This window comes from Calypte anna, chromosome 33, assembly GCF_003957555.1.
Source record: "Calypte anna isolate BGI_N300 chromosome 33, bCalAnn1_v1.p, whole genome shotgun sequence".
Taxonomy (NCBI): Eukaryota; Metazoa; Chordata; class Aves; order Apodiformes; family Trochilidae; genus Calypte; species Calypte anna.
The window spans coordinates 98886-113774 of record NC_044275.1 but is presented as its reverse complement, the minus strand read 5'-3'; the positions used below and the strand labels follow the sequence as shown (position 1 = coordinate 113774).

Below are 14889 nucleotides of genomic sequence, written 5' to 3'. Positions count from 1 at the left end.
TCCTGCCCCTCAACCTCTTTTTTTTAACCTTTGGCACTTTTCTTGACCATTTTCCATCCTCCCCAGGTCCCTCTTTTCCCACCTGTTCAGTGGATTTAATCTTTCCCAGATGATCTCAGAGGACATCATGACCCTAAGTGCTTTCCAGCCTGCTCTGTCCTTACTGTACTGAGATTTTTTCCCTCTCCATCACTCAGTTATGATCCTGAGCTGATCAATCACCCCTTGAAACCATTCTGACATAAATCCACCTCCTTGGCATCATCACCATCAGCTGCTGCTCCTGAGGAAGACTTCAATCTGCTCTTTCCTTCCTCCTCTCCACGTTTGTCTCCTACTCACCATCCCCAACCCAGGGAAGCATCCAAGGAGTTGTTGGATCACCTGGGGTTTATCTCAGAAACACCCAGAGGCAGAAGTTGTCCTGACCCTCTCCAAGGGTCCTTTTTTTTTTTTTTTAGCTTCCATGGGATCCTAAGTTCACCCATATTTCAAAACTTCTACACTCTAAACCCATGGAAAGCACAAAAAAAAAAGGGATTTTCTGCTGCTGGAAACCAGTCTGAGTGTGCCACGTGCTAGTTCTTCCTCAGTAGTGCAGGAACTCATCCCTCAGTGTCACTTTGATTTTAATTAACATCATTTAAATCATCCCCTGATAATTCTTTTCTTTCTAACACAGGACATGGGCTTGTCAGCACTTCAGCTTCTCTCAGAGTTTGGCTCAGAACTCTTGTGCTTTTCTGCCCCAATCTCATCCAAATCTTACCCCAATTTCTCATTGCTTTTTGCCCCAATTTTATCCAAACCTTACCCCAATTTCTCATTGCTTTTTGCCCCAATCTCATCCAAATCTGACCCCAATTTCTCATTGCTTTTCTGCCCCAATCTCACCCAAACCTTACCCCAATTTCTCATTGCTTTTTGCCCCAATCTCATCCAAATCTGACCCAAATTTCTCATTGCTTTTCTGCCCCAATCTCACCCAAACCTTACCCCAATTTCTCATTGCTTTTTGCCCCAATCTCATCCAAATCTGACCCCAATTTCTCATTGCTTTTCTGCCCCAATCTCACCCAAACCTTACCCCAATTTCTCATTGCTTTTTGCCCCAATCTCATCCAAATCTGACCCAAATTTCTCATTGATTTTCTGCCCCAATCTCATCCAAACCTTACCCCAAATTCTCATTGCTTTTTGCCCCAATCTCACCCAAACCTTACCCCAACTTCTCCTTACTTTTCTGCCACACTGGCAGGACCAGAGCCTTTGGACCAACAGCTGGAATCTGAGGATCTGATTTTTCTGCCAACCTTTGCCTTTCACCCGTGACCAACCCTCCAAGTCCCAGGGATTTCCTTTGATCTGGGATAACTGGGATCCTCTGCCTTCCCTCAGCTGGGGGATGGCACAAAACCCCTGGATGGGGCCTGAAAACAGAGGGGTGGGAGCAGCTCTCTGCCTCCCAATTCTGCTGCAGGCTCAGGGTGAGGTTTTGGGTTTTTTTTTTTTTGCTGCAAATGCTCTGGGTTTATCAAGTGCATCAGAGCAGTTGGAAGACAGTTTGAGTGTCTCTGGGAGGGCTGATAGCAGGGAGGGCTTTGCTCCTGGAGATAAGGAGCCCTCCCTGAGGAGCTCAGGGGAGGGAGGTGGCTGCTATCAGGGGCTCTTCCAGCACTTTGCAGCCCCAGCTTTGGGACAGGGCAGGGGCTGAGGGTTGGGTTTTGGAGGGCAGTTAAACTGAACCCCACGCTATCACCTCTTTTCTCTTCCCTCAAAGTGTTTTTCTTGTGTTGATCAAGTTTCTGCCTCGGCCTCCTGGGCTCCCCCAGCTGCAAACAGACAGTGGGATGCTCGTTTTTTTGGAAGAGATTAGTTGAGGAGAGATAGGCACTGCAGGAAGGTGGTTTAGCCTAAGATTTCCAACTGTTTAACAGCTCCTTTCTTCTGCTCTCTGCTGCCAAACTCTTCTTGAAGAGTTTTATAAACAGCCCCTGCCCAGCTTGAAGGGAACCTGGGGTGAAATTCTTACTCCAGAGCTCCCAGGGCAGCAGTTTCAGTCTCTGGTGGTTCCACATCACCTGCTGCCCATGTTTGAGGAAAGCAGAATGTCCAGGATCTGGAGGAATTCCATGGATCTGATTTCCAGGGGGAGGAAATAAGAGAAGAATCACCCAGGGAGAAGCTGTTCCCTGCTGTACACTCAAAGCATTTGAAAACAAGAGCAAATACTTTGGTGATGCTGTTTTGACCCCATGGTGCTCTCAGGTTCTGTATAAATTGGATGGAAAATAAAAAAATCTTTCCTTTATCATTTTAAATTTACTGCCTGGTCATTTTCTTGGGCTCTTTTTAGCTCAGTTAAGGATGAATATCCACAGGATATTCCTCAAGTCCTGGTCTGTTTTCCCCCATTTCCAAATCCAGGGCTTTTCATGGAAATAAGGGAGCAGGGAGGGAAATAGGAATATTGTGAGGAAACAACCCAGCTGTGAGGCAGAAATCCAGTGGTGCCAAAGCATTGCTGGTTACTCACCAGGGGGAGAATAAATGGCAGAAACCTCACCTCGTGTCTCCCAGCTGCTGGGTGGGAATCCTCTGCCCTCTGCAGGCAGCAAGCAAAGCAGCCTGGGCTTGGGAGGGATTATAAAATAAGGAAATCAAATACAGGAGAAAACAGGCATCTTTGAAGCACCTAAACCTCTTTTTTCTAGGAGAAATGTCACCTGTTTTGGTCTAGTAAAAGATTCTGCAATCCTCCAGCATCCAAGCAGGGGGAGAGCAGAGGGTTGGGGCAGCAGAGCTCCTGCCCAAGGAGTTGTACCATGAATCAAAGCTCTGAGTAAGTGCTGGTGCCTTGGCCAAACTCTGCTCCCTTCCTTCCCTGGAAAAAGGGGGAAGAACTGCAAAGAGCAGAGCAAACAGGAGCTGAAATAAATGTGCCACAGAAACCAAAGGCACTTTTCTATTTCACCCCTCTTCTTACTCCTTCCAGCCTCCCCTCTGGTGTGCCAACAAGGAAGTTGGAGGCAATGGAACAGGAGAAGTTTTAAACACTCAGCCAGGGCTCAGCTTTTGTCAGGGAAATCCTCCTGCCACACCTCAAAGTATTTTTAGTTTTGCCCTCTGCTCCTCAGCTGAACCTCCCAGGTTTCCAGACAACACTTCCCAGGCTTTTTCTCCCACTTCATGCTGCAAATTTTGTGTCCAAGAAGCATCAAGCCAAGCTTGGATTTTGTTTCCTTTTCCCACTGGATCAAGCACTGCTGCTCTCTCTGCATTTCCTCCTCAGTTCATTTGGTCCCACAGATAATTTATTCCTACAGAACATGCCCATAAATCAGGATTTCTTTGCAATCAGCTCAGAAAATGTGATCCAACAGAACTGGTTTGGAACCCAGGATTGTTTTCCAGCTATTTGTATTTTTCTTCTCTGAATCTTTTGGTTTTCCTTCTCCCCTTTTCTCTCTCTCCTGTGCTTCCTGCTTGGCTGGCTTGTTGGTAGCTTTCCCTTTTGCTGTTCTTTTTTGACTTCCATCCAAGCTCTGTATGATATTAATAGCTGTTTCACAGAGCCATCATCTGCCTCAAATCACTCTTAATATTATTAAGCAGGAGAAAAAGCCAAGAGCCACCACCAAGGCCTGAGGGACCCAAGCTCAGAGCCCCATGCTGGCCAGACCCTTTTGGGGAAGGCAAAGCACACAAAGATGCTTCCATGGGAATACAAATATTAGGTTGATATCCTAATTAATGCCTCAGTCTAATTAAGACACAGCCCTCACTTCCCATTTATCCAGTTCCAAGTGCACTGCTAACAGCCAATACCCAAACTACTCCATTTCTATTAAAGGGTGTCAGGAATGGATAAAAAATAAACAAAGGAACCCCAAGTATCCATCCCATCCCTCTTAAGGACAAATCCTCCCCACTCCCTTTGTGTTGCTGCAGTGACTCAGCCTCCTGAGGGGGGGGGAATAATCCTGGGGGGTTTTTTTTCTTTTTTTTTTTGATGAGAAGAATATAAGGTTGATGGTTTCTTCCTCCTCAGTTTAAGATCTTGAGGATATTTTAATGTATTTTCTACTGCTGTCTAGCCTCAAATTGCCCTTCAGAGCTGCCACTCCACACTGCATCCAGATAACATCAGGTATCTTGAGGGTTTCTTTTTTTCTTTTTCCTCTTACCTCTAAGAGCAGTTTCTGCCACTTCTTTAAAGGGTGTTATTTAATGATTAGAAATGGATCACTGAGGAGTCATCCACAGCCCCAGGGCCCTCCTGTGCCCAGTGTCTGCTCCTCAAGGAAGGGATTTACCAGCCAGAGCCCTCAGACCTTGCAGTGACACAAATTCAATTGTTAAAAATCACTCAGGTAGCAGCCACCTGGGTGCTGGGCAGTTGCTGTTCTGGATAAACAAGTTACAGACTCCAGGCAAGCTGCAGGCAGGGCAGGGCAAGGCAGAACCAGCCCAAACCAGCCCAGGAAGCCAGGCTGTGCAGAGTTGTGTGGAGCTGCTGGCTCATGGCAACCCCAAGCTGACATTCTGTAGCCCAGCAGCCTCCTTCTCCCATCTCCTGTGGCTTCTGAAAAGCTTGAATGCTAATAAAGTGATTTTTCAGAGGGCAGGAGGATTCTCAGGGTGCTCCTCTGAGCTGCAGCAGCTCTAAGATTGCTTCCTTCAGATGCTCACCAAGTGCTGAGGGTCTGGAGGAGGGTGAGGAGGGACAGAGGGATGATCCTGACTCCCAGGTTCATCCATCCTTGAGGCAGGAGCAGCTCAGAGCCAGCACACCTCAGCCTCCTGGAATGCTGCACAAGTGTTAAAACTCTGCAGCAGAAATTAAAAACACATCAGGCAGAAGTCACACAGAATATCATGATTTACTTAGCTGCACAGATCAGGGCAGGAGTCTTCCAGAGCTCAATAAAAAGTGACACTTGATGAACTTCAGTACAGGTTCCACAAATCTCTTCACACAGCACTGGGCAAAGTCACAAAGTCTGATTTTGGAAAGCAGGGACTCCATAAAGCAAGGGTGCTATGAAACTCCCCTCACAGAACAAGGAGGGGAAGTAATTCAGTTAGAGAGGCTCAAAACCCTCTGGGTTTTCATCTCCAGACAGCTCTCTACAAGATGTTCCCCCTTGTAATCACAGTACCAGGAAACAAAAGGTCAGTCCCTGAGCAGAACCTCTCCTGCCTGGAGCAACACTGCCATCCTCAGGATTACAGCTACACCACAAGAATTCCAGCTCTGAGCTGCTGGAAAACCTGGAAAATTCTCAGAAAATTCAGTAGGAGTGATACTGCTGTGTGAAGAGCAAGCTATGGAGTCTTAAACACCAAAAAACCCTCATTTGCATGATTGGCTTTACACTGGATGCTGTTGGGAAGTGTCAGTCCCTCTAGCAGTTGGGTTTTTATTAACACTTTGAACAAATCCTGCTAGTTCCTTCTTTTTTTTTTTTTCAATAATTCTAAAGTCAGCATTTGAGAATAAAAATACATTGCACAATAAAATCCCATTAAAAGTCTCAGTTAAGCTGAAAGAAAGAGAAAAAGATCTTCTAACATAAGCTGCTGGGGAGAAAACTTGTATTTAATGTACTCATGCATATGGGTGGGAAAGTGTTGGGCTGGCTCTGCCTCCCAGCTCCACTTCACTTCAGCATAGGAGAGGCAAAGAAGGTGCCCGAGTGCCCCAGCTGGGTTGTTGATTTGGTTTTGCTCCCAAATCTGGTTCAAAAGAAGCAGAAAAACATCAGGTTTGGGCTAGAAAGGTCTAAACACTCTCCCCCTCCCCTTTTCCCCAAGGGTTATTGACCCAAATTTTACCCAAACCAAGTGTTCCTCTCCCTGCCATAAGGTGATGCTCACAGCACTGGTTAAGGGAGGGTTGACTGAGTAGGAAATCCAGGTTGGTCCCAGAAATGGGTCAAAAAAATCTAATTTTAGTTCTCCTCACACACCCAACCCCCCTGGTTGGCACCCCAGCACCCCCTGGCACTCACTTGGGGGTGGTTCTGCTGAAGGTAGAACGGACCCTCTGGGACAGGGAGCTGGAGGAAGGGGTCTTGGAAAGCTGTTGCTCTGGAGTAGTGAGAGGTCCAAGAATGCTCACTGTCCAAAAAAAAGAAAAAAAAAGGCAGAGAAATGAGCAACAGGAGGACAGCTGAAGTTTTCACTGCCATGCAAGGAAAATTAGCCATTCCCAAGCATCTGTCAAAAAACCACCAGCCAGATCTGGTGTTTCCTGGCATGCTTTGCTTCCCTCTGCCTCCAGAAGGCATTGCAGGAATCCCTGGCTCCAACAGGAGCTCTGAGCAGGGGAATTATTTTTTAGGGCTGCAGCTGCCAATCCAGCAGCACCCAGGGTGTACCTTTGGTATCAGGTGTCTGGGGAGTGGAGAAGGCATTGCAGTTCTCAATGACATGAGCTGGATCCACGTTTTCCTGCTCCACCATCATCACCTGGCTCCAATAATCCAGAGGCAGCATCAGGAGACGTTCCACTACCTGCAGACACCAAGGAGGAGCTGTTGTTACAGAGCTGGGACACACTGACACCAGACAGACATCCCACCTGCTTTCTCCAGTAGGAAATTCCTTCCATGGGATCTTCAAAGCCACCCAAAATCCCCCACTTCAAAGCCACCCACCTTGGGCTGTCGTTTAGTGTCTTGCAGGAGGGTCATAGGGTCAGGGTCAGGCACTGCATGAGCAACTATTGTGGGGCCAAAGACTTTGGCCAAGTTGGGAATGTCCATTTTTGTCTCTGGGCTCTGAGCCACCCTATATTAAAGAAAAAAAAATTATTAAGAGAGGGAAAATGGAGCTTGTCTTCTTCACTTGTACAACTCCCCCATCTCACACACTTCAGCCTCTGAATAAGCAGGTTTTTCATAATAAAGTCTTCATTCAGGGGGAAAAAAAAAAAAAGCTATTTGGATTTAACTCTTAGAAGTAGCAATCCATCTGAACATACCTTTGGAGGTGCACCATGAGGAAAGCCAGGGTGTCCCTGTTGGCCTGAGGGAGTTCATCAACTGCTCGGTACATGGCAGCAATGCTGTTGTCCTCATCTGGGATTTCTTGGGAGGGGAAGAGAAGAAAAAAGTGCACAGACCTCAGGAAGTGGTCCCAGAGGCAGAGGAACAAAAAAACCAACCAAAATACCCAGTACAACAGGAGGCAGCTTCTACATCTTGCACCCCATCAAGAGAGCTGCCAACCTGAGGCCTCCAAGGGGCACTGAGAGGTCACACAGAAGCCAAACTTCCCACCACCAAACCTAGGGAAAGAATTCAGTGATTCTTTACACTTGTCACCACCAAAGCTAGGAAAAAAATGACCAATTCCTTACACTTGTCACCTCCAAACCTAGGGAAAAAAATGACCAAAATTCCTTACATTTGCCACCACAAAACCTAGGGAAAAAAATGACCAATTCCTTATATTTGCCACCACCAAGCCTAGGGGAAAAAATTCAGTGATTCCTTACACTTGTCACCACCAAAGCTAGGAAAAAAACTACCAATTCCTTACACTTATCACCTCCAAACCTAAGGAAAAAATTATCAATTCCTTACACTTGTCACCACTAAACCTAGGGGAAAAAATTCAGGGATTCCTTACACTTGTCAGCACCAAACCTAAGGAAAAAATTATCAATTCTTTACAGTTGTCACCTCCAAACCTAGGGAAAAAAATGACCAAAATTCCTTACATTTGCCACCACCAAACCTAGGGAAAAAATGACCAAAATTCCTTACATTTGCCACCACAAAACCTAGGGAAAAAATGACCAAAATTCCTTACACTTGTCACCACCAAACCTAGGGAAAAAAATGACCAATTCCTTATATTTGCCACCACCAAGCCTAGGGGAAAAAATTCAGTGATTCCTTACACTTGTCACCACCAAAGCTAGGAAAAAAACTACCAATTCCTTACACTTATCACCTCCAAACCTAAGGAAAAAATTATCAATTCCTTACACTTGTCACCACTAAACCTAGGGGAAAAAATTCAGGGATTCCTTACACTTGTCAGCACCAAACCTAAGGAAAAAATTATCAATTCTTTACAGTTGTCACCTCCAAACCTAGGGAAAAAAATGACCAAAATTCCTTACATTTGCCACCACCAAACCTAGGGAAAAAATGACCAAAATTCCTTACATTTGCCACCACAAAACCTAGGGAAAAAAATGACCAATTCCTTACACTTGTCACCACCAAACCTAGGGAAAAAAATGACCAATTCCTTATATTTGCCACCACCAAGCCTAGGGGAAAAAATTCAGTGATTCCTTACACTTGTCACCACCAAAGCTAGGAAAAAACCTACCAATTCCTTACACTTATCACCTCCAAACCTAAGGAAAAAATTATCAATTCCTTACACTTGTCACCACTAAACCTAGGGGAAAAAATTCAGGGATTCCTTACACTTGTCAGCACCAAACCTAAGGAAAAAATTATCAATTCTTTACAGTTGTCACCTCCAAACCTAGGGAAAAAAATGACCAAAATTCCTTACACTTCCCACCACCAAACCTAGGGAAAAAATTCAGTGATTCTTTACACTTGTCACCACCAAACCTAGGGACAAAAATGACCAATTCCTTACCTGCAGCTTCCATAAAAGTCTTGTTGAGGCGGAAAGTGAGGAGAGGTTCTTTGAGGCTGCGTAGGAAGTCCTTGAGGAGGCCACAGATGGCGTGGATATCATCCACTTTGCTGAGCAGAGGGATATTTTTTGATCTGAGATACTTCTCCTTCAGTTCTCTCACTGTCTTGTCACAGCCAGATATCCTGTACAGCCCTGTCTGCTGACACAGAGCTCTGCTTAGAGGCAAAAGAGCAACCACAAAGCTGACATTTCCCTGCTCCCCCCCTTACACCCCAACACCTGAGCACTCCACAGACACTGCTGCTCCCTCAGTGCCCCCCAGAGAAGCACCACAGGCACCATAAACACAGAATATTTGGGTTCACAGTTCCCTTCCCCACCACCACAACCCATCCCATTAGTTTCACACCTCATTTTCTTTTTTTTTTACCTCGTGCAGCCCTCGTTGCTCAATCTCATTCACACAGTGCACTACGAGGGAAGGGATCATTGGAGAAGTGGAGGGCACAAAGTCCATCAAGGTCCCCTAAGAGGCAGAATTAAAAAAAAGAATAAAAACCAAACATAAAGTCAGATATTCAGTCTCCATGATATGGGAAACACTCTCTGAAGAATTCAGCAAGGTTTTAAAAAACCAAAACCATTTCTCCTTCATCAGCTCAGGGAAGAGCAACACCAGACCCACCACAGCACAACCTTGTGGGACTGTTTTCCTGGAGCTGCTCACACAGCTCAGCACCCCCCTCACACCCACTCAGCAAGGAGGAAAAGTTTGTTTTTTCTGCTTTCTTTTTGCAGCTCTGAGCAAGAGGAACTGAGAAAGCAGAGTCCTTGGAGCAGGTTCTGCTCCTAACCAACCCTGCCCCAAGCTCACCTCTCCAATCCTGACAGGGGTGCCCCCCAAGGAGGGGATGCAGGGCAGGGGACAGCGGTCCCGGCACTCGGGGTGAGTGACCACACGGCAGTCTCTGCACTTCAGGGAGATTTTCCCAAATTTTACTCTTTTTCCACATGGAACACAGGATTCTGGCTTGATAACCTAAGGATTCCAAGCATAAAGATGGGAAGAAATCAGTGGGATGGAGCAACACATCACTGCTTCAACTTCAGTAGTAGGTATTGACTGGGAACACACAGGCTGGGGGCCTCTTATCAAGGGTTTGATGTCACAGATAAAAAAAAAAAAAGGGAAAAAAAGAGAATTTTCCAAGTTTTCCTGCCCCAATCCTACCGTCTTGGAGACAAATTCATGCAGCCTGACTCCTCCATTGCTCTGAGGGGTGGCAGAGCCATCACTCTCTGACTTGAATTCCTGCTGCTTACTGACAGAGTTTGAGTCACTGCTCCAGGGCTGCAAAGGACCTGGAAGGGGGGAAAGGAAAAGGTTTGGTGGGATGGGAACCCCCTCCAGGGGAAAGGGGAAAGGGGAAAGGGGAAAGGGGAAAGGGGAAAGGGGAAAGGGAAAGGGGAAAGGGGAAAGGGGAAGGGGAAAGGGGAAAGGGGAAAGGGAAAGGGAAAGGGAAAGGGGAAAGGGGAAAGGGAAAGGGGAAAGGGGAAAGGGGAAAGGGGAAAGGGGAAAGGGGAAAGGGGAAAGGGGAAAGGGGAAAGGGGAAATTTGGTGGAATGGAGACCCCCTTCCACAACCTCTTCTCGACTAAACGAGTGCAGCCCAAAGCAGAGGGAGGTGAGGAGGGGGGTGCCTGAGCCTGCAGGGTCACCCCCAGCCCCCTGAGTTGTCCCCAAACACAAGAGGTGTCACCCACCACTCCTCCTCCAGCTTCTCAGAGCACAAGGCACAGTCTGGATGGTTGAGATGGCTTCAATGGGGCCTCCATCGTTGGGCACTGTCAGAGTTGTCTTGGCCACTATGGATTCGTTGCCCTGGAATGGGAAATCCAAGGTTAGGGAGAGCACCTGGTGGGATTTCCTGGTTTTTTTGGGGTTTTTTTGACCCTAAAACTAGGTGTTTATGGCTTCTAAATGCCCAGAAACCCAAGTGGAAGGGCTGTACCTGATCCACGGTGGAGGAAATGGAGCGGGATTTCTTCTGAGGAGCTGGGGGGCCTTCAGTGAACTGCCTGGAGGAACGCTGGAAGACACAGCAGGGTTTGTCCCTGGGACAGGTATCCTGTCACCCAACCTCCTGTTCCACCACCCCAGGACACCCAGAGAGACCCAGAGCTGGCAGCACACACCACAAGTGCATCAGCTTCTCCCACAGTTCCTGTTCTTAGAGATGCTGTGAAGTATCAGGCCTCAAAACACTGCTCTGAGTTGGTTTCTTAGCTACCTTTGTAATCCAGTTCATAAAAAAACCCCAAAACACACAGAAAAAAGGGCAACTAAGCTCTGCTGGTGAGGATTTCAGGCTGGGAACCTATCCTGTTCTCCTACCTGTGCCTACTGCCCACCAACAGCAGAGCAGCACAAGCAGAAGCTTGTAAAAAAGTAAAAAAACCATTAATTTCCTAGATGATTTCCCCCCCTCTGGTAGCTGTTTATCTTCACCTGCTTCCCTGACCAACCCTAGGCCACAGCAGAAGAAAATTTGCTTTTCAGGAGGCAATGCCACCAAAATTCACCCTGAAGCCAAGCAGCAGGTGTGAGTTACAGCAGCTCCATCTGAAGTTTTAATTGTGATTAGTGGCTCAGCCATCATTAGAGGTGGCTTTGAGGTGACAGCTGGTGACATTGTGTCAGCCCAGGCTAACAATGGAATCCATCAGGAGGGAAAGCACTGAACATACCCTTTTCTCTCTCCTTTTCAGTCTGACAGCTTTCACCACAGAGGAATCCCAGTCCTGTGGGAAATACACAAGGCTGGTTAGCTCAGAGTAAACACCACACAGCCTCTGGCCAGGACTTTCATTCAGTTTTAGCCAATAGCACATCAGAGAAATGCAAATCAGCTCTGCCAGTTAAATACCAGCTGAGCACAAGAGGCCTTTGGAGACAACCCCACACCCCAGAGGTTTTAGAGTGGAGGAAACTTTACAACTTGGAGTTACATTACCAGGGACTCATCAGTCTTGTCAAAGCTGATGTCTGACAGAATTGAGCCAGATTCATCTATTGTAGACAGCCTAAAAATAAAAAAATTAGAAGAAAGTTGACTCAGTGTGGCTTCCAGCTGTGGTTCTGAAACAATCTTGCTGATTCAGCAGTGATTCCAGGGGTTACAAGGTGAGGTGGATTTCAGATTGGAACAAAAAGTAAAACTCTGTGCAGAAGGCACAAAACCAGACTGATATTTGACACTTCTGTTGCTCAAACCCCCTTTTTTTTTGCCTACCTTTTGTTGCCTGAACCACCTAGAGAAACCTGGGGCCTGTTGAGGAAGGCAAGGGCAGACTTCTGCTCCTTACTCAGCTGGATGCTCCCAGAGGCATCACACATGAGCAGCTCTCGAATCAGTTGTATTTGCCTCTCCTGGAAAGGGAGAGAACATCAGAAGCTGAAGAAGTTTAATGACTGCCTAAACCAACCCTGAGGAGAGGAGATTCCACACAGAGAGGCTCTCAGAACTTGTGTCAATAGAGTGCTGATGGCTCTGACAGGCAATGGCAGCTCAGCTCTGAGCAGCAGCCCCTCTATCCCAATCTCTTGTTGGGTTTTTTTTTCCCCTCCTCCTTACAAAACAAGTTATTCCAAGTGCCAATCCTTGTTTTCCACAGATCAGTGCAGTTTAGTCACCTCCAGAGAGCTGGCTGGTGATAGAGGAATTACTCACCAGCTTCTCACAGTCTGTCTCAGCTTTTTGCCTTCGTTTGATCTCCACATCCACCTGATTCCGGGCGTGTTTCAGCTTCACCTCCAAAGCACTGCACTCAGTTTCAGTTTTCATGAGGAGATCTTTGTACCTGCCAAGCTCATGCTCTGCTTTCTGCAGCCTCATCCGATACTCTTCAAAGTTCCTGGCTAACTGGATAAACTCTGCAGAGAGGACACACAAGGCAAGCAGAGGAGATGCAGCAGCCCTCCTTCCACTGGTAATAAATAATAATGCTGCCAGCTGAAGAGAGGAGGTGCTGGCCTGGCAGCAAGCCCACCTACACTCTGGATATTCATGAGATCTTGCAGTTATTCAAACTGCTTTTGTGGCAGCATCAACCAGGAGAGCTGGAACACCAGCCCCTGTGTGGATGAAGCCAGCTTGCTGCAAGCAGAACGTGGTCCTGCCTTGGAAGTTCAGCCCCTGACTTTATATTTCTTGATAAGAAAGAAAAAAACCCTTCCAATTGGACTACCTGGAGCAATCTGATTACCCAGGACATCACCAACAGATTCTCCAGTAACAACTAAGAATTGGTTTTGGGTTTTTTGGGGGGCATGTTAAGGTTTTTACAGCAAACAGACCTCACCTCCCCAGAGAAACCCAACTTACGAGCTTCATTCCCTTCACTCAGAACTTCAGCCTGGCGCACGAGTTGATCGTACAGACCCCGTAGGTTCAGCATGGAACTCTCCATCTTCCTGCCAAAAAACCAGAGCTAAATAAACATCCCAGCCCTTCCTTCCCACCTCCCAACTAAAAAACATTGCTACCGGCCCAGAGAAAGGAAAATCAGCTTCAGAATTCATTTTTTTAACTGTTTTTAAGGTGGGTTTGAGCAGCAGCACAATAAATCAGGAGCTACACACATCTTAAATTATTTCCTAGGGAATCAAAGTCCTCAGCTCCCCAGTTTGGAGAGAGCAGAGCCAGAGGGAGAAAAATCATTGCTCCCCACCTTATTATTGCCTCAAAGAATCTCCAGGATACAGCAGAGGCTCAGAACCCAAGGCAAGATGAGAGAACCCAACCCATTCTCCTTCTGGAGAGCTGATGCCCAGACTGAAAATAATTTGGCCATAAAAATAAAAAAAAAAAATCTGCAAGTTTACAGAGCTTCGTGAGATAAAAATAGGAGCAGCATTCTGTGGAACTTTAATACAGTTTTATATTTAGCTGCATTTTAACTTTCATCTCCTCCTGCAAATAGCTTTGGAAATGCAGGGAGTCAGCACATTTCCCCCAAACAGTTGCAACAACGGCATAAAGAGGAGCAATGAAGAGGAAAGTCTCCAGCTCAGCAACACAGAAATTACTTTGCTAATGGCAAGAGGTTGCTGGGGCTCGCAGGACAGCCCTGAATAATAAATTAAAACCAGAAGCAGGTGCAGACGGAGCTGGGAGAGGTGCCAGGAGGGCAACGCAGCACTTTAATGCTTAGGTAGAAAGAAAACTGGGGCTTTATTCATTGTTACAGACCCTAGAGACACCCAGGGACCTCGGGACTTCCTCTGTTATAAGGCGGGGGAAAGCTCAATGATAAAACGCTCCTTGCAGTCTGCTGGCAAAGGGTTCTCCCACCCTTTTATGCCCTCATTTCCAGCACCCCCAGCACCTAAATCGTCTGAAGAAGCCAAGGAGGGCGAAGGGACAAGGCCGGCCCGCAAAACCCCACAGCCACAGCCCTGTCTGTGAGGGGAAAACCCCTGAGGAAAGCAGCGCCGGGCCCGCCCAAGGCAGCAGCTCCCCGGGGGACAGCGAGAGGGAAATCCCCCAGCCTAGGGGAAGCATTGGGACGGGAATTTGCCTCCCAGGGAAGGCTCCGCTCCCAGAAAAACCCCGGTTCCCCCTCACGATTCCCGCGCACTCACCTGAGGCGCCGGCCCGGAGCGAACTGCGGCTCCAACCGCCCCGCGCAACGCCCGCACTCGGGTTTGAATCCCAGGCGCCAGCCAATCCCAGCGCGCTCCCCAAGCTCCGCGGCCTCTCATTGGCTGCTCTCACCGGCAAGCTGAAGCCAACCCGGCGCCATCTTTAGTAAGGGCGCCTCCTCCTCCGCCCCGCTCCCCGGAGCCAGCGCTGAGGGCGCCGCGCCCTGAAGCCGCCCCGGCGCCATCTTTGCTGCTGGCTGCGGGCTCCGGCGCGCGTTGCTTAGCAACGGAGGAGGCCGGGGACGCCGGCAAGGCCTGTGCCCCCCCGAACCCCGGGGCTGCTGGTTCTCTACGGGCCCAAACGGGGCCAAGGGCACCAGAGGGGTTGTTTTGGGGAGGAAAAAAGTGCTTTCAGGACAAGGTCTGGATTGGGAGTCGAAGCAACACCACCAGGGCACTGAGCGGGTGGGCCTCAAGGCATCGTTACCAACAAGCCGTGTGTTCTGACTTGAGAAATGATGCCTCAACTGTTTTGGGGTGATTTTTTGTTGTTTTGAAAGGTTGATCTGAGCAAGAGCTGTCACTCCATCCCGCCTGTCAAGAGGCAAA

At 47.7% G+C, this 14889-nt stretch overlaps 1 protein-coding gene across 2 annotated transcripts; it reads right to left on the bottom strand.

Annotated features, from left to right (window-relative positions):
* Positions 1-5490: 5490 nt before the first annotated feature.
* RACGAP1 (Rac GTPase activating protein 1) lies at positions 5491-14306 on the bottom strand. 2 transcript variants are annotated; one of them, XM_030468156.1, is made up of 17 exons: positions 14281-14306; positions 13022-13110; positions 12368-12570; positions 11930-12066; positions 11651-11720; positions 11385-11438; positions 10649-10726; positions 10401-10518; positions 9869-9999; positions 9512-9676; positions 9068-9163; positions 8635-8836; positions 6989-7094; positions 6663-6795; positions 6384-6519; positions 6015-6123; positions 5491-5739 (listed from the first exon to the last, which is right to left on the bottom strand). In XM_030468156.1, exons 2-17 carry the CDS (start codon positions 13104-13106, stop codon positions 5664-5666), a joined length of 1899 nt encoding a protein of 632 aa, XP_030324016.1. In that variant the 5' UTR covers positions 13107-13110; positions 14281-14306; the 3' UTR covers positions 5491-5663. The 2 variants fall into 2 exon arrangements, with proteins under 2 accessions (XP_030324016.1, XP_030324017.1); XM_030468157.1 differs by having other exon boundaries at positions 8635-8833.
* Between the last annotated feature and the right edge of the window lie 583 nt (positions 14307-14889).

Bases quoted from the DNA above. Each gene is read 5' to 3' on its own strand.
- RACGAP1 (XM_030468156.1), bottom strand. From the start codon at position 13,106: ATGGAGAGTTCCATGCTGAACCTACGGGGTCTGTACGATCAACTCGTG. The intron at 6,796-6,988 runs GTATGTTCAGAT...TCTTTAATATAG, and splicing joins CTCATGGTGCACCTCCAAAG to GGTGGCTCAGAGCCCAGAGA. The intron at 5,740-6,014 runs GTGAGTGCCAGG...CTTTTGAACCAG, and splicing joins TTCAGCAGAACCACCCCCAA to ATTTGGGAGCAAAACCAAAT.